At 35.3% G+C, this 19,384-nt stretch overlaps 3 protein-coding genes across 5 annotated transcripts in view; 1 reads left to right on the top strand and 2 right to left on the bottom strand.

Moving 5' to 3' along the window:
• dnr1 (E3 ubiquitin-protein ligase defense repressor 1) overlaps positions 1–5,434 on the bottom strand; it is a 29,407-nt gene extending 23,973 nt beyond the window's left edge. The window contains exon 1 of the mRNA XM_076129074.1: positions 5,090–5,434. Within this exon, the coding sequence (XP_075985189.1) occupies positions 5,090–5,173 (84 nt within the window). The 5' untranslated portion in view covers positions 5,174–5,434. The remainder of the gene's footprint in view (positions 1–5,089) is intronic.
• A 1,006-nt stretch (positions 5,435–6,440) lies between these two features.
• On the top strand, positions 6,441–9,718 carry Vha13 (V-type proton ATPase subunit Vha13). The gene is made up of 4 exons (XM_076129062.1): positions 6,441–6,606; positions 8,273–8,373; positions 8,766–8,864; positions 9,101–9,718. The coding sequence occupies exons 1-4, from the start codon at positions 6,525–6,527 to the stop codon at positions 9,167–9,169; spliced, it is 351 nt and encodes a 116-aa protein (XP_075985177.1). The 5' UTR covers positions 6,441–6,524; the 3' UTR covers positions 9,170–9,718.
• A 65-nt stretch (positions 9,719–9,783) lies between these two features.
• Positions 9,784–17,897, bottom strand: LOC142982531 (uncharacterized). Of its 3 annotated transcripts, none has more exons than XM_076129057.1 (10): positions 17,814–17,897; positions 16,807–16,918; positions 12,916–12,954; positions 12,700–12,807; positions 12,089–12,290; positions 11,306–11,588; positions 10,803–10,891; positions 10,655–10,718; positions 10,260–10,420; positions 9,784–9,846 (listed from the first exon to the last, which is right to left on the bottom strand). In XM_076129057.1, the coding sequence occupies exons 2-10, from the start codon at positions 16,907–16,909 to the stop codon at positions 9,825–9,827; spliced, it is 1,071 nt and encodes a 356-aa protein (XP_075985172.1). In that variant the 5' UTR covers positions 16,910–16,918; positions 17,814–17,897; the 3' UTR covers positions 9,784–9,824. The 3 variants fall into 3 exon arrangements, with proteins under 3 accessions (XP_075985172.1, XP_075985175.1, XP_075985176.1); XM_076129060.1 differs by lacking the exon at positions 17,814–17,897 and adding an exon at positions 17,594–17,613; XM_076129061.1 differs by lacking the exon at positions 12,916–12,954.
• Positions 17,898–19,384: the final 1,487 nt, after the last annotated feature.

A 19,384-nucleotide genomic window follows, 5' to 3' on the forward strand; every position in this document is an offset into this window, starting at 1 on the left:
AACGTATATAATTACAAGAAAAACATTTTGTTCAAAACATCTGCCCCATTTACAATTGACCAACGATACTTCTAACATTGCCCCTCAAATTACCAGCCCAACGTTTTTTTTACCTAATTTCATGTCATTTCAAAAGTTAGGTACAGGTATATAAACCAGGTATTTAATACTAGGTGCATAAGGAGCACGCCTTAGTGCCGTGACTAGGAACCTTGGCTTACATCGCTATTATCTTCGCACACTCGAACGACCTTATTTTTGTACCAACGTACTTTGACTGTTACTTAGTTCTTATTTCTTGGTAGTGCAATTATCAGATTGCGAGAAAAAATATGAATCAGGGATTTTTCTACAAAACCTAGCTGGTTCTAGTCACGTAGTACTTCCACATACTTGTGTCCTAGAAAGCCTATGTCCAACTGATAAAATATGCCTTTGAAAATGACTTTTTTGTTTCAATTACGCTGAGCTGCTCTCAAGATTACCCCCTAGACACAATACCGCAAAATTGACATTCCCTTTTAAGAAAAATCAGTATAAAACTGTACGTAGATTTATTCTGAAATTTGATTTGTTGAAAACATTTTGTACAAAACAGATGGGTGGAATATAAATTGGTATCTTTTCACATCTGGAGTCTGGAATGAAGCATATCAGAAACAGATGTTGCAATTTGTATTTGTTGTTTGCAAGTGCTGTTCTCAATTTTGACTGTATATAAAGCTCGTGAAACCGTATAAGGACGGCCAGGTCATTATGTTTTTATTGTTTTAATCACAAACCGGGTCATTTGGGTGTCGATTATTAAATAGCTTTCGATGAAGTTACCTATGGCAAAAGTGTTTATTATATTTATAAAAATAAAGGAGATTTTTTTAATAAAAATATAATAATGATGTCGCCTCTCAATATTTTGCAGTAAACAAAAGATTTAAAATAAAAATTGTGGGAATTGTCTTTACTATCTTTTCAGATAATCTCATTGTTTTATGAAAAAAAAGTCAGTAAAACTCACGATTGTGATCTTCCTGATTGTGTGAAAAAGTTATTTTCAGCATCGTTTTACTGAGAAAAATAGAAATAGTACTTTATTTAACCATTGTAATATGTATCGTTAATCTGTTCTCAGAAAACGTTCTGTTGGAGTTCCCCAAGGGATTATCTCGGGCCAATTCTCAGTTCCTAATTAGAATTCCCCTTATATTTTCTAACTGTTCAAGACTTATAGTATTATGTTCGTATCTAAATATAATGTAAGTATTTATTTAAGAGTCACGGCACATCGTTGCATTGTTTGTTGTAAGTTTACACTCTGTATTGAAAGAGCAAATTAATTGTACCTTCGTATAGAACAAAGATGTGCGTGAATATTAATATAGATTGCTGTTTTTGTTTTAATGAATTATAAACTATAATAATCTTGCGAAGGATGTTGAGTTTAAATTAATTTGTTGATACATAATTTATATGAAAATGAATGCAAGTGACGTCAATAGTAACATCTAGATACCTATGCAGAACATATTTAAACAGATAGAATTAAACTTTTTGGAGTAAGATTTTGATGATGACAAAATCGGTTCCTTCGAAGTGAAAGTATCTGCTATGGCTACAGAAACTGCAGTAGTATGAAAACATGGATATTTATTGTTACCGGCATAACAAGCCGGGGGAACATAAACTATCCGAAGGATATTGTGACAAACAATGAGCCGTTACACAACGGGTGACGTCACGGTACAAAGTCCACCAGACCAATTGGAAAGTTCAACAGTAGAAGCAGAACGTTTGCGCCAACTATTTGTCCTAAATGATTGTTTGAAATTATTAGTTGGTGCTAAGTGGGTCAAATTGTGTTTTGACAAGTCCAAAGTGCGAATGTCGGGTACAACATTCTGTCCCTGACTCCGAATTTGGGAAGACTTTATGATTTTTTAAATATTCTTCGGTAGATGAAGGAGTAGCTATAACACTGGTTGTCAACTGTGAATCTGACATAAATAATTTCATAACATAACAACATTTATAATTGCTTGAAATTCATTAAGAAATTAATGAAATTCAGCACGTTTTTCCGAATAGGTACCTGTTTAGCTAAATCAGCATAGACAAGTAGATCACCATTTTACAATATCGGCAAAATTAGGATTGCGCAAATCTGCAATATTTTGCAATGACAGAATCATTAGAAATGGCACGTTTATTACAATTTTTGATGACTTTGTTAGACAATTAGTTAAAAACAGGAAACTGTGACCGTTTTATTTTTGCAAACACAATAGAGGATTAGTATTTAATTACGAAATTAACTATTGTTTGTCTCATATATTTATTTTAGCTTATATTTCATCATGTGAAAGTATTACGTCATTATTTGTAGAGGAACATTAGATTTCATAATTGATTTTATAAGTAAAAGATGCGTCTTTAGATAATATTTTTTGTTTCTTTTTACATTATAATATTTCAGTTAATGGTGTATACAAAGCAGTGATTTTATGGGCACTAAACTGAAAATAAACGATTGGATATAACACTGTTAAATATAAAAGTTATGTCTATATTCACGACTTAGAAACCAATAGACACGTGAAAACTCTTCATAAAAGAATAACAGTTTATGGTTTTCGATTTAAAAATAAAAGATGATACAATTAACCTCTTTAGTGAGTAATAATGTAACTGGCCACGTGGTGAGCCGACGTTAAATATAAACCAGTGGAGTTTGTACCCGCTGTTTATGCTTACATTCCTGTTGCAAACGACTACAAACCTTATAGGAAGGATATGAGGTACAAATTGCATTCTGTTTATAAATTTAACTGTCGCTTTACACGGTAAACACTATAACAGTTTACTCTGAATCATATACGGCAAAGAAACGAGTTCAGTTGACTCGTTACAACTAGAAATAGACTATTATTTAAGCGTTTCAGTTTGTTTTGCCGACGATTGATGCGTTTCATTTATCTGTTTGTACATCAAAGTAGCAAGAAACGACTTTGGCAAAGGCAAACCTATCTGAAACTATAATGCAATATGATTAACGATTGACGCGTTTCATATAAAAATTTCATCAGTGCAGTAATTTTGTACAATTTAAACAACAATTGACCTATCGTTTGAACAATTTACACAATAATACCCGTCTACATTGAGAGTCCAAAGGTTTGTAGATTAAATTCAACTATAAACGTTGAATCTAATTCGTCACGTGGAAAAAAATTGAGTGTACTGAAAAATGAGTCTTAGGAATTCAGTGGTAAGGTTGGTTATGGTTTTGTCGATGGTGGAATCACGCAGGGTGCACGTGCGCGTGCGCCGGTAGAGAGTTCACAGCTGTTGTTCGAGTGTTGGACTTTGGACTCGGCTCTACAATCACCGGTGCGCGTGAATAACGTGTAATGACTCCTTGATTTGTTTGCTGACGTATCTTATTGAGTCATCACTTTTATCTACTACCGATATTGGGAAACCTTCAGGATAATCGGTTATCTTTACTGATTTTTACAATTCAAAGTTTAAGATTTATTTATACTATTGCTGTCAAGGCTGAGAGCATTTTACCTTGAAGCATGCATAAGCATTTTAACAGATCGCGTATGGCCTAGTTTTGTCTATTACGGTCTTAGTGTTTACTATCTAATTAGGTACTGTATGGTTTCTAGTAAACTGGTTCATTTTAAACCTAAATAAAGGGGCAATATTTAAACTAAGTCATAAGAATGGAATGTAAAGAAGTTTGGCAGTGCATTTTTTATTTTAGACGATATTTTTGATGTTTGAAAGCACATTACGTTATTCTTGCATCTAATTTTAGAAACGGCCAGTAACAAAATGATTCGTATATTTTACGTGCTGCCAGTCACGTAGAACCACAAATAAGGTTCTATGCAGCTTTTTATACAAATGCATTAACTTTTTTACAGTAGCTGAATGCAGTGTGCTGTTTAATTCCGTATTAGAAATCTTGTTCAGTGTCCTGCCTACTTGAGATTAGCATTTTAGCATCTACAATAAGAAAACAAACTAGGATGATAGATTTAACCGGTCTTAGTTTTGTCTGGTGGATTGACAGAACTGGTCAGAGTTAATAGAAACCTACCAAGAAGAAATTTTGTTATTGTGTTGTAATAGAAATGTATGCCTTTCATCCAACATTTGAGCCAATATGCTGCCAAACATTGGTAACAAAATGATTCGCACCTATTTGTACCTATTTAGATGCTTGATAATTTTTAAATTGGAATAAATTCTTTAGATTTCCTTTTTTACTAGTTCTAATGGCTTTGAAAATCAATGCAAACAAATTATTTATACAACCAGGTTTATAACGTTACATTGTGCAATCGTTACTAGGTGTTACATCTGTAATAGATAGTGTTCACTGTTGCCATGGACCGTTGCAGTTTCCTTGAACGGTATTGAATCATTCACATATTTTTATGTGTCCTAAATACAAAATGCATACAAAGGATTGGCTGGATCCTAGCCAGAAACGAAACGCTTCAAACATTCTGGCGCCAAAAACAAACAATGCAATAAAACTAAACTAATAAAAAATGCGTGATAAATTCAACAAAATTAACCATGAAGAGTTTATTTCCATCGTGTTACCGAATTAAAGCATAAAAAACCGCAATGTATAAGAAAAATACGTTTAAATGCATTTGGTCGCTATCACGAAGGTAAAACGTGAAGAATGCCATTTGCCGGGTCCAAAGTCCGCAAGGTAACACTGACGTCGTCGAGCAAACGTGTCTCGACAATGCTTTTGTTATAATTTAACTATTGAATTAGGACTCCATTTACTATGATAAATACACAATATGATTATAGTAAAACAGTATAAAAACACGCCATATGTTCATAATAAGTTACGTTCACCATAAATGTTGTCCATAGTAATTTGGTTGAAAACTTTTTTTCAAATTTATTCATTGAGCAGGCCGAATAAAAACAACAGTGTCAATGATTATAACAAAGACATTGTTTACAAAGTCAAAAATCGATGCAAAGTTATAAAATAACCCCCAAAAACTTCAAAGTTGCTTGTATTTATGTTGAGTAATAGTTGTGCAGTTTTTACCTTTTCGAGCAGGTCCTGTCCAATTGAGTTGGTGTCCACTTTGACTTCCAAAATCACAGAATTCGCCTGACTTATTAACCACATTTTGTCAAATATTTTTAGGAGAAACCAGTAAAAATAGATTATAAAAGAGGTCGAAATGTTGTTTCGTGTTATTTAATTTCGCGGTTTAACACTTGTTCAACAATGTTTATCTCACTCGCGTAAAGAATTTATTTAAAAATGTCTTTCTTAATTCGCTCTGCGCAATGTTTATCGCGTATTCTTTGTGGAAGTAAAACTGTGAATACTTCCAGACGACGGCCATACTACGTTAAGTTTGCCACCGAAATGATAAAGAAAACAGTGACGTTACGAAGGCGGGGGGCGCGGACACTGTACTGCGGCGTGGTGAATTGTAAATAACACTCACTCAAATAGCATTCATTGCTCCTAATGTATGGGCTGCACAAATCGCGTGACCGGCTTAAATGTCGATGTACATTACTTTAATCGATCACAGTGAGCGATTAAATATTAACGCCGATGCAGGAATGAATTTTTGTTTCGCCCGATTATGCGATAGAGAAAGAGACAGAGCTAACGGCAGCCCGCAGCACCCATCTTGTTATTGACACCAATTTCTATAGTCTCGTATTTATTTTGATAAATAGTTGAAACTTATTTCTCAATGTTATTGAAATTAATTTTATTATTAATGTAGTTAAAAAACCAAAATTGAAGTGACCACCACTTCAATTTTGGTGTGAAAGTGTTCTATGTGTATTTCAGTCGTCAAAGCAGTCCTTTATAACATCGACTTACTTGAATCTTTTTTCAAATTTTGCCTCCAAAACTACTTATTTTAAAAGTATTGTCAGACGCAAAATTTAGTATGCCATAATGATACTCTATGGATTAGTCAAAAACTCGTGTATTTTAGAATATTAAGCTAAAACAAAATAATTGTGACTTGAAAAATTATTATTTCATATTTTTCGTAAAAAACTATAAAAAAATTAAACTTTTGATACCTGCTGCGAAGAAACTCCTTTCATTAACGCCATCTAGTATAACCTTTTGACACTTAAAAAATTATAAGTACCAACACTGCACATAAATTCCATTCCATGCAGTAATCCTAAAAAATGCTAAGGCAATTTTATTTTATTTATTTTTTCCTTTATTGTTCTAATGAAATACATTTTAAAGTGAAAATTTAAAATTATAAATTATTTTAACAAAACTATTTTTGACTTCATACATGAACTGAGCAGTTCAGAAACGTTTTCATTACACGCAGAAATACAAAAGCACGAGCCGCTGACAGCGCCAATTGTGACAACATCGGGGAACTAAAGTAATCATATGACTTTCGTCACTAACTTGTACTGCGCCTATTGATTTGTGTCTTGGTCTTGATTCTCGCTCGACATAGTTTTTGTGTGTACCAGATATGGCGAGTCAGACACAGGGAATCCAACAACTGTTGGCCGCTGAAAAGCGTGCTGCCGAAAAGGTCTCGGAGGCGAGGAAGCGTAAGTGATTATTTCAATACTACGTTTTTTACGCCCAACCTTGTTTGTACCTTTCCATTGTAGATGTTACCATGTCCGACCATCATTGTGAGATTTTGGCTCGTAATTAGCCCTAAAACGTATAAAGTACCGTCAATAATCGTGTTATTTCGAGAAATATTGACAGTTTCAGTGTAATCACATGATTCTGTGGACCAGCCCGTTAGATCATAGCTGAGTCCGTTGATAACATCACCATTGTAAAACTGAGCACCAATAAGAACCTAATTGGTGTCTCATTTACTTATTTAGCTGCTATTTTCACTTATAAAACGTATGATTTAGAAGGAAACACTAATTCCTAAGTAAAGATTTTATGCTGATAAGACAGTCAATCTAAGATAATTAGAGATACTCAAGTAACTTTTGTGGATGAAAGCAGGCTTTGGAATCACCATTTATGCCTAGTTTTTCAGTAAAATATAACAAGCCAGGTAGAATATAACTTTTCACACAAGCTACTAGGAAGATTACTAGCTGAGACAAATAATTGATTATAAGTAGTTTCCTGTGTTAAAACTAGTCACAGATCATTCCTAACAATGACCACTTTTGTACCTAAGTACTATAGGAAGTGTTTACATAAGATTTTATCATTGTCTTTGAGATAGGCTTAGCATAACTATAACAAGAATGAGATCTATGAGTGTAGGTGATCACATGATTTTGACAGTTCATCAAATATGCTATGTGATGCCCTTCTTTGCCTACAGTACAAGTTAGCTTTTCCACTAATAAAATATCAATGTAATAAAAACAATCCTTATGTTCACTGAAAATACTTTATAATGTAGTAGTACATAGCCTAATTTATGAAATGACTGCAAATAATCATCTTCTATTTGAACCATCTCGATCAAATACTTATCTTGTCCAGCTACACATAAAAAATGATCTAATGTAAATTAGACTTCTATCAGGCACTTCCACCTAAACCAGAAAGGTAGTCATTTACTTTGATGTTAAAAACATAAAACATGTACCGACTTCATAAGTTTCAAAATCAATACAATTAACCGTTACAACTATGTAATATCTATGGTTGACATAATATTTGAAGAGAATAGTACCTTCATTTAACCATTGTAGTTCCATCACTCATCTTATGACAAAATTTAGGAAAGGTTTCCTTTAAACCTTGATTGAAGATTAGATTAAACTCTTCTCAGATAGTGTTTGACAGATTCTATTTTGTATTGAAATATGCTGTTGCCATGGTCAATTAGAACTTGTTTCTACTGACTAAGGAATTAAAATAATTACAATTTTGAACTAGGACTGTTATTATAGGAGCTAAAGGTTAACATAGCCCTTCTGCCTATCTAAATGGTAGTAGATTAACAAATTTTAGTAGAAACTAACTTGAGATATGGCTCTATTACAAGTACAAAATGGTTGAAATATTCTTTTTATTTGCTTTGAAGTAACAGGCTGTTCCATTAATAGGGCATGAACATGTTTGCTCTGGTAATACCAATAGTATGAGACATTGTCTAGGATATTGTCTAGGATATAACTTATATTTGCTGTAAACATCTCCATTACTAACACAAGTTCACAAATTTTGGGCTCGGGTTTGGGACAAGGTAATCTACAGTACTAATTTATGTAATTTTTTGTTTTACAGGAAAAGCGAAACGCCTAAAGCAGGCCAAGGAGGAGGCTCAAGATGAGGTAGAGAAGTACAGACAGGAACGCGAGAGGCAGTTCAAAGAGTTCGAGGCCAAGGTATGAGTATCAACCTTAGAAAAAATATACCAATTTAGCAGAACAATGTCGAGGTTTTATGTTTTTACTATTGCTGCTTCTTTTATTTCGTTATTTATTCTTCAACTTAGTACTTTTTACTTCCATAGCCTAATTAAATAAATAGACTTTAGAATATTTTGCAGTTGATTCAGTTGTTTTCACCTTATGTTAATGAAACAAACTGCCTTGAGTCAAATGTTTCAGGGAGATAAAATTATATTCATATGTATTTAACACAAGAACACAAGGAGTGATAATTACAGTCATGTATCTTTTAATAAATAAAAATAAATAAACCTCAAGCCTCACTAGCGCCACCTAGCTACCTGTTTATTTCATGAGTGTTTCTAATTATATTGTTGTTTGTGTAGCACATGGGCACCCGAGAGGGAGTTGCTGCCAAGATCGAGGCAGAGACCAAAGTGAAGATCGAAGAGATGAACAGAATGGTCAAACAGCAACAGGAGCCGGTATGTATACCCACTATTTCGTTAGTATGTAGTCATTACTAGTCTTTTTAAAAGTACAGTAATTGTTTAAATGGGTTTCTCCTTAGTACCTAAAAGAATAATCCCAATGAGAACTAACATTAGAATTTTTACACTGCCTAGTGTTGGAGGTTTATGCTTAAGTATCTCACAAGAGGAAATTTTTTACTGTTATTTTTTTACCATGGTTGACTAATTTGTATGTTTTTATGTTACAGGTCATAAGCGACATTCTCAATCTGGTGTATGACATCAAGCCTGAGCTGCACGTCAACTACCGCTTATAAATTAATCGATTATTTTATATAACATCTGATTGTCGCGTATAATTAAACTCTTGCGATCACCCAACTATAGTTGTTATTGTTATTCAGTTATTGATAGGCACTTAGGCGCGGCAGAATCTAACATGGCATCCCATGAGATATTATTAGCAAAATCATGGTAAATCGATCGATTTTGATAGTTAACTAAGGCATGATCACATCCCTATTTTGACATAGTCTGAATTTGAATGTGAAACGCGCTGATGGAAATGGCGGGAACATTGCTGTCAACTTTGACAGATAAAATGTCACCCATTTGTCATCATAAACTGTCAAAAACACGCGGGAAAGTCTGTCCGTTCGCTGTAAATACAAGTATTGCTTGGTTTCGTCCTATACATTAATTAAATTATTCAATTAATATTCTCTAAAGGTTAAGAATCAGCTCGGTATCATTCCATAACGTTCGAAGGTCCGACAGTGAACACAAAAAAATGTACCTATAATCTTAAATTGTATGTTATTCAATGTTGTATGTTGAATAGAAAATATATAAAGTTTGAAAAATTATTGAATATGTTTTTTCTTTGGTAGTGACGAAAGGGTGTACAGTTGTAGAGAAATATAAACATTGATGTTGAAATTATTCGTTTTATTGTGTTGCCGCAGTTTCAGATCACGATTTTATCGCCATGTTACTGTAACAAAAAATAAATTTAGAGCAAGCTCTATCTAAAGTAGATAAATATTGTTCATAATGAAGAGGCTGTTACCATTTTGCTATGCTTCCTTATCGGCTTATACAGAAAACCCCTATGTAAATGGCTAGTGGATATACCCAAAGTGAAATACCCACAGTTAAATGTTTGGCAAGTGGCTTTACTAAAGATTTGGCAGGCACAGTAGCGGTCGACATATTAATATTCAGTGTGTAACGCAAAGTCGAAATTGAACTCTCATTTTGATTTCATCATGTTGACCTAAGCCAAGCTTTTCATTACCTACGCGTACGTCTGCCTTTATGCCTTTGGTAGACGCTAATGTCCCTAGTTGAGAAAGAAATGTAGGTAAGTAGGTTACACAAGTTCTGTATGAAACTGGATGTTATTACCGTAACTGCATTTTCTTCTCTCCAAGGTTCTCAAGCCAGGTTGAGACGGCCCCCACCGAAGAGAACACGGCTGGCTGGTCAGCCTGGTCGCAGCGTTTAGATGAAAATGACAATATGCCCAGGAGTATGTTGTCCATTATCGCCGGACCTCCTGCGTCGTGCTAGGTTGAAGAGATAGGTTTACGTTACGCGTCATGTAACAACAGATGTCGCTGTGTAGACGTTAGGGAGTTCCATGAGTTTAAATCTCAAGTGAAAAAAGTAGGTTTTTGCTTTATTTAGTGAAGAAGGTTACTCTTTAAGTCTGACTCTGTTGTTTGTGTTAGTTAAATTCTTCTCTGAACATGATTGTCCATTATAACGAGGATTGTCGAATCGGATTACTTTATACTTACGTTGCAAACATTCTTTGGTTGTGTAATGTAGCCAGCGCAGAAATTAGTGCGGGTTACAATGTCCCTGTTAATGTATAAAATATATGATATCTAATAAACTATGAATACATAATATTAATTATACATAATTATTATATCTGGACCTTACCGTCCATAAATCTCTTGACAATCAGCTAAATCATAAACTGGTAACTTGACTTTTTGCAACAAAACTTTACCACCGGAACCACTGATACTCTACAACATAAATAAATTTAACCCATTACTGTCCCACTGCTGGGCAAGGGTCTCCTCCCGTAATGAGGGAGGGTTTAGGCCTTGAGTCCACCACGCTGGTCAAGTGCGGGTTGGAGACTTTGCATGCCCTCAATAAATGTATTAAACAAATTTTAGGCATGCAAGGTTTCCTCACGATGTTTTCCTTCACCGTTGGAGCATGTGATAATTATTTCTAATACACACATAACTTCGAAAAGTCATTGGTGTGTTGCCTCGGGTTCGAACCTGCGACCACTTGTGTGGGAGGTGTCAACTTATACCACTCGGCTATCACTGCTCATTAAACTGCTCTACAACAAAACAATATTATTTTAAATGCCTAGCGATATGTTTGTTCATCTATTTTTGTGTTTATGACCTTAAATTACTCACCAAGACGGACCCCCAACCCAGAAACATAATATCTTTGTCAACGGGCACCACCTTATCGGTAGAATATGGTATATTTTCTATATAAGTCTCCATATGTCCGAACGTCAGGTTCCTATGAAGCTTGACCACTGCGAAGTTGAACTCCAGCGTGGAAGGCTTGTAGTTCGGATGGAAGAAGATCTCCGTAACTCGGAGCACTACACCTCCGGAAGTTGCGTTGGTGGAACCGACGCGAACTGTCAGCATTTTCACGTATTCGCGGAAGAATCTGTTGTTGTATTGTCTGGGAAGAATAAACAATATGATGGGCAAATTTATATTGATGCTACATCACACAGAAGTTGCTTATTTATTAGGGTAAATTACGCCAAATTTAAATAACAGTTCAAATGGAAATAAGGTTTTATGGTATGAATCACTTATAAATTAAGCTTTGAAACTAATAACAACAAATCAACTCTCGGAGAGTCAAGCAAAAATGTCATGATGGGTGTGGTGATTCTGCAATATATGTATAGTTGTGATAAATAGGAGAATTCCTTTCATCTGCCAGCTGCCATGTCGAATGCAGTGACATAACTATAGACAGGGTAATTGGACAGAATGTCTCGTTTAGAGGGAGCCCTGGATAAGAGAGCAAGCCGTGAAGATCTCGACTTCATTCTATTATCCTACTATGTACCTACCTATATACCTACCCCCGTCTAGAATTACTGACAGAACTTGTTAATCACTAATTTCTTTGTCAAAAGTAACAGCCAATATTTAACCTAAAAAACTCACAATTGCAAACAATGTGCAGCAGTGAGTACTCGATCCACATCGATGATGACACCTCCGCACCAGAGCTCGTTGTTGACCAGCAGGGCTGCCATGAACGGGTACTCTTCAATCGAGGCTACTTCGTCTGGGTTGTAGATGCGACGGTAGCGACGGTTCAGTGGCGGGTACACGGGCTTCTTGGTCGTCGTTGTGGTGGTAGTAGCTGAAAGAGATTTGTGGCTAAGGTACATTAGGTATTAGAAGCAAAAGTCGTGCGAGCAAATAAACAGTAGATTTTTAAATTAGGTAATAAATTGCACTCAACTGTAAAACATATTTAGCTTTCTAGTAATTTTAAAAAGTTGTTAGTGAGTCATTCTGTCAAGAATTTCTCAGTAATTGCCTGAAGTATTAAGCCTCAGGGAGCCGAAGAGCCGCTGACTCTGGGCCAGACCTTTCGCCTAGTCTATAGTATTTTCTATCTCACTGGGCACACTCTAATAAAACTCTGGATATTTAGTAGAAATCTGGCCTCTGTCCAAATACAGGCAAAGCATATAATGACGCAAAGACGATTATGTGGAAGTTGTAGAAGCATTAACTGATTAATTAATTATTTTTGTTAGTCTTACTTGTAGTGGTGTATTCAAAGACGTCATTCTCTGAATTCCTCCTGCCCTGAGGTATCTCGATGGCCAGACCTTCGTACTCTTGGTGACGACGGGAGTTCAATGGATGTGCTGAGAAGTTAGACAGTTAGTGCTAGGTCTGCCTCTTTAATGATTTAACATAGCTAAAATTGAAATGATATCTGGAAATGCTTTTTTAAAATAGGTAAGGCAACTCACCTGCGGCATCTAGGAGAATACCGTCAACATATTCACGCGCTAAATGGATGCAATATTAGGAATTATCTTTAAAAAATATCGGTGCACTGTCTGTATGCGAGAGCGAATCTGTGCTTTAAGAATTAAAAATTAAAATTTTGTCATCCGTTCTGTAGGTAATTTTCGGATAGCACAGATTCGCGCCCTTTGTGGTAGAAAGGCAATAATTTATTAAAGATGGTTGTTTCGCCTTTAAAATTGCGCATGTTTAAACGAGACGTACTCCTAAAAATTAAATGTCGTCCCGCTGCCATAGCTTGTTTTAATTTTTAATTCAAGTAGAGTAGAGGTCCTCAGTCATGTGAAATAATTATATCCATATGTATTATTATTAATCATTATCAACTATTAACTTGATAAACAAATTTTCACAGCCTTTATGCGATCAACCTTTATGCGACAGCATAAAGTTCATTCACCGGGCTCGCGAGTCATATGATATTCGAACCAATGAAACTAAAATGAGAAAGAATACTTCTACAATAAAGCCTCTCTTTTCTACCATAGCAGTCTATGGGGCGGGCGGCGCAGGCGACGCTGCGACGCGACGCCCAGTTCAATTTACTTTGATGATTGATCTATCCTGCCAGTGCCCCGCGATCCTGTGGCATTGAAACATTTACCAGTGCATTTCGCGCGCTAAAAACTTAAAAATTAATTACCTCACTCAAAAAGGACGCTTATTTATGGTTTTTGTTTTAGTTTTTAGTGTAAATTTTTTAGTAAAAGTCACTGTTTTGTGTAAAAAAGACATTTTTATATTAAGATTTAAGTGTTTGTTTCTACAATAAGGATGCCATAGTGTTATTGATGGTTTATCATTATTAGGTACCTACCTAGTGTGTTTGTATAGTTTTCGCGGTGCCTTATGTACTTAGACGTACATACGTACACCGTATACGTTCCTTGAATTCGTAGGGAGATTTGTTATTAGTAAAAGTGCGCGATAATATTATAAAACATGGATTAGAATACGCGCTAATATGCAGCACCGGTGAGAACTATGTAGGTAGATCCGCCCAGATGCCAATCACATTTAGCATGTTAAAATCTAAACATTGTGCATTCGTTTTCCGAAATAAGTGCTCGCAGTGAATAGTGATGATTAACTACACCAAAGTGATAATAACTCGTAACAAAGTAGCTGTATGCATTTGCCGCACGAAGTGTCATTGTCGTCACAGGATCGAGACGTGCCGGCGCCGAACTCGCGAGTTGAAACGTTGCCGCCCGCGCCGTTGCTTCAGCGTACGGGTGAGTGATAATTCGTAGTTACAACAAAATGATACGTATAAACGAATGTTTGTCCAGAGTGATAACATTCTTTCATTATTTAAGTTGTGTGTAACATTTTAATTTCTTCAAATAGCCGACTATGCTATTTTTCTGTTTGTCACACGACTATTGACCTCTAACCTATAGGGTCAAGTAGGCAACACTGACTCGGATTTTTTCGGATGCTGAAATTATCATTATAAAATTGAAGTAGCGAGCTGAATTTCACACCCGTTATACTTGGGTTATTAAACTATCTTCCTGCATTATCACTTTTCCAATAAAGACATAATTAAAGTTGTTACAGAATGTTTTTTTAAAAGTGGGAAATGAGCCACTGTGTACTGGTACTGGTCTTCATTGACTCAACCCTGTAGTGCACAGTGACTCTAACAGTACAGAGAGGCTCATGATATAAATATTCAACAGTGACCCAAACAGTACACAGTGACTCATTTAAATATTCAATTAAAACTACGATTTATTTTCAGTTATATGTCTTAACTAGCTGAGCCGTGCGGCTCCGCTCGCGTGAATTTCGTACTGTTGCTTATTCGTTTGAGCACGCGAATTGCGAAGCACTCGATACACATAAAAATGCTAACAACTCTTTTGTCATCTAATGGTTATATACGAAAGGGACCCGAAGGGCACACAATGTGACACAGGCTCAGGCAGGCCTGATTTCCTGTGGTTACCTTCTTTTCCGCTCTCGTCTGTATCCGTACCAGTTTACAGTGTAAAATATAATACCTTATTATAGACTGACCATTGCTTACCCGTCTGGATTCAGAATATTATAATAGGTACGGACAGACCTATCTGCGCCGGAGCTCTTCACACGCGTAATAATGTTTACTTGCGATGATACGTCCGAAACCGCGTAACCCGTAATTATTTTTTATATATCATCCGTTGTTTATTTTTTAAAACTTACCACGTAGTCTGTTTCATAGCTATACAATTTATTTCCTTAATGCAACCAATTAATTTGGTTATGTGTTTCGAACAACAACGCCATCTGTTAGTTGCGGCGAACAACAAACGAAATTACTCGGTTGCCATCTAGGATATCCCGACCGCACCGGACCCACGTAAACCAACATTTTTGTGTAATATATCATACAACATTTATGTTTAAAAATCTTATAAATGTATAGCATGTTTCAAAGGTATTTTTTTACAATAAAGCCATCAAAACAAATTAATTAGAAAAAACATGCTTTGTTGCGAGCTATAACGCCATCTATTGGTTGGTGCGAACAACAGGTATCGATACGGCAGGCGCCGCGTTAACTTTATGCGAATGTTGTGAAATGGATTGTAACGCCATCTATGGTCTCTATAGGGAAACGCAGGTTCAAACGATTTCTACGTATATTTTTCAATTTTCTAAATTTTTTTGAAATTTTATGCTATAAAAAGTATCCTAGAAACTGCTCCACTACTTAATCTATGCATATACCAAATTTCAGTGCATTCTATCCGGTAGTTTTTACGTGATAGCGTCACATACAGACGGAGGACAGACAGACAGACAGACAGAAAAGAAAATTATAAATTGCAGATTCGGTATCAGTATCCGTTACTAAACATCCCCCATTGGTTTTTTTTTAAATATATTCAATGTACAGAATTGACCTCTCTACAGATTTATTATAAGTATAGATTAAAGTCATACATTAAACAAAAGTGATAGTATCAAATAAAATGTAATGTATATGTCTATTTAATTGTACTTACTGTACAGTGTACACAGTGACTCGTGAGCCACTGTAGACTTCTCAAATTTGAGTCAGTGAACACGCCATCGCCATTTTTCATTAAATGACGCACCAATCTCACATTGTTTATCGAATTGTAAGCTAATGTATGCCACTGTCTAGTGCATTAACGGCACTATCAATAAAAAATGTAACAAACAATAAATCTTAGGACTTTAACTAATAAAATCTCATATAATTTACCTTGCAAAGTAATTTTTGAAACACCGAAGCACAAAACTATCTGCATCACTTTCATGCGGCGCCAGAGATGGCGCATGATTGGTTTGTACGTGTTCGGGTGTCGAACGCTTACGATTCGTGAAAGAGATGAATAGATATTGTTGTTCTTTCTAGGAAATCTACGCATGAGTCATAGTACCCGACTGAGCCACTGATCCCTACTTGACCCTACCTACCGTCTACAAGGAAATAAGCTATGGTAGAGGCACGTTGTATAAAACCTACACTCTAAAGATAAATGAGGAGTAACAGATCAAAGTGTATTAACTCCAGTCACCCCAAAAAAATTGTACAGAACGTATTTTTTATCTGTTCCGAAACTTGTAACCCATGTCAAATTATAACGCATCAAACTGTATTACTTTCTATTTAAAAAAAGAATCAAATGTATACATCGTTTCAAACTATATTATATCCAGGTTATATATGAAATATTAGGTATAAATATATTATGAATTATGCCTTTATCTCAAAAGTTAGATTGATGGAGTTAATACACATTGATCTGTTACTCCTCAAATGCCACATTGTATTTTCGCTCGAATTTCGTAACTAATAAAACAATACTTACAATCTGATTCGCTCGAAGATGTCTCTACGTGTGATTTTACAGCTTTAATTACATTAACTAATAGTAATACCGCGGCCAATTTGTTGAGACGGCTCGCCATCATGTGTTTAACCTGTGACAGTGAAATGCAAGAAAATAATTTATGAAAATAAATGTTTTAAGTCTAGGTACCTACAACTAATAGTTGTGACTTCCACAATAAATCAAACCATTAACAACACCATCTAACGGCTCTTACCTTAACAATTTTTTTATCCTAATTCGCGTAATAAAGTTTTGAAACAATCACAATTATTACAGCCGTCGAAAGATTGTGATTTCTTATTCCTTTTCATTATAACTTATTGATCAAATTATGCATGATATTATACGGCCATTAATTAATACATAATTGTAATTATAATATCATACTTCAAGTAATAAAGTAAATTAATTGGCATTTAAGGAGAAAACTAAAATTACTGGTTCAATGAATCTATAACGTTTCATGACTGAAATATCCTGCATCCTTTCTGCGTATCCGTTGTTGCATTAAGTAGAGTTTATTGACCGGAATAATACGTAAAAATACGATTTTAATGAAGAAAATTAATCACTATTTAAGTAAGTAGGTACTAAGGTAGCTTATGAAATAGTTTCCTATATTTAATTTTGAAAAAGAAATGATACTCTGTATCTTCTAGATGTTTAGTAAAATTGTGCCAGTAAAGTACTTGGTTGCGCTTTCCACAAAACGATGTTCATGTATGTTTTGTATGGAAGTAGCTAAATCTGTTGTATTACATACATAAATTCAAACGAAATAGGTACCACGCCCTTTTCCCATAGGGGTAGGCAGAGAACTAAGAACGTCACTTGGTACGATTCTTACAGACTACCCTTGCCTCTGTTGTATGTTGTCACAATTAGCAAAATTGGGAAGAAAGCATTATAAATGTGTTGTCAAAAAGAAGTAGTTATTTCGAAGTAAGATAAAAATATTGTAAACCAATTTGAAAAGAACGTACCGTACCGCTGAAAACTAAATTAAGTTATCAAAAACCAATTTAAATCAGTTCCGTCCACTCCATACAAATTCAGTTCAATAAAAAAAACAATAAAAAAGGGTTTATGAGTTTAATAAAACAAAAAAAAAACTATAAAGAAATGCTATATACAAATAGAAAACTTTATTTTTTAAACGGAGGGAGTATTTTTGAGGTTATATTTTTGACGTGTTAAGGGTTAGTGTAGGCCGGCCCAGTGATGTCCATGCGATGCCCAGCCACCCCAGTGGTTGCCCCAGCCATGACCCCAGCCGTAGCCAGCGTAGATGGGGGTCCTTATAATGGGGGCAGTGACTATGGGGGCTACGATGTGACGGACTATGGGAGCAGTGACTACAGGAACGGTGATGCCATGGTTGATGACGGTAGACACTGGAGGGAGAATATGTGCGCCTGTAAGAAATTTTCTTGGTTATTTATGGCTTTTAAAAAAGTTTTTTGTGTTAGTTCGCGTGTTCTGTGGTCGTGAGTCACTGGTGCGGATGCAAGATTGGAAAATTGATTGTGCGATTGTGTTACAGTAAAGACAGATTTTAATGTTATTTCTTAGAGATTTACTAGTATGGTGGGTCGTTATCTTATCGTAGATGTATGTTTATCTTGACATTTACAAAACTGACTGGTAACGCAGAGCGTATTCAAAACACTGATTGCGTGTCGTTAAATTTAATATTCCTTGAAAAAAGCGCGAATCCCAAAGGTATTTTATCTATATTTAGAACAACTACACTCGGTAAAAGTTTTAAAATTCTTACATAACCGGTGGGGTTAATAAAAGTGCAAATTTCAGACCATAAAACTCAAAAAGGGTAGTCTATAAGACCCACTACGAATTCATAAGCCACACCTTTAAACTGAAAAAAGCCTGTAGCTTTTTTTATTAAATATTTTTATCAGCTATCAGACTTTATCTTACACCACACCAGTGACCAATCCTAACAAGAGAGGGTAAGCAAGAAAAGGGGATCCCTCATCTCCTTACCTTAGTGATATTTTCTGTACAACTTGGATTTAGTGTTCAAATAGTGTCTATAATGAAATGAGTTACCGAGGCCCAGTCCCACGGGCGGGACGGGGGTGGTGACCACCATGCCGATGAGAGCGAGAACTAATGCCACCTGCAGGACAAAAAATAATTAATTATTAAAAAAAAAATACTGCCTAAGTTATGAACAATCGCATATATGCCGCTGAAGCAGTTACATAACTCGAGGAGATTCAACAAAATATTACAATAGTTAAGGTTTTGATTTGGACTCACATTTTAATAATATTTTCGTAATTGTAACACACCAAGATAAACGAAAAAGACTTGGGCAACTTGATTTGTCTTCAAGCATTTCGTTTTATTTAGAGCTGTATTCAAAATTGAAAAAGAGATTATTCTTAATTAATCGAACAGTTTATTGAACTACTTAGTGGTCTCTAATATTGGGAACTGCAAAGGTCTTATCTCTGGTCTTATTATCAAACACCCTACGACCAAAAACAGGGCTAAAAACTAACACTTTCGATTCACGCAAAAAGCCATA

The sequence above is a fragment of the Anticarsia gemmatalis genome, chromosome 22, assembly GCF_050436995.1.
Source record: "Anticarsia gemmatalis isolate Benzon Research Colony breed Stoneville strain chromosome 22, ilAntGemm2 primary, whole genome shotgun sequence".
In the NCBI taxonomy this organism is placed as follows: domain Eukaryota; kingdom Metazoa; phylum Arthropoda; class Insecta; order Lepidoptera; family Erebidae; genus Anticarsia; species Anticarsia gemmatalis.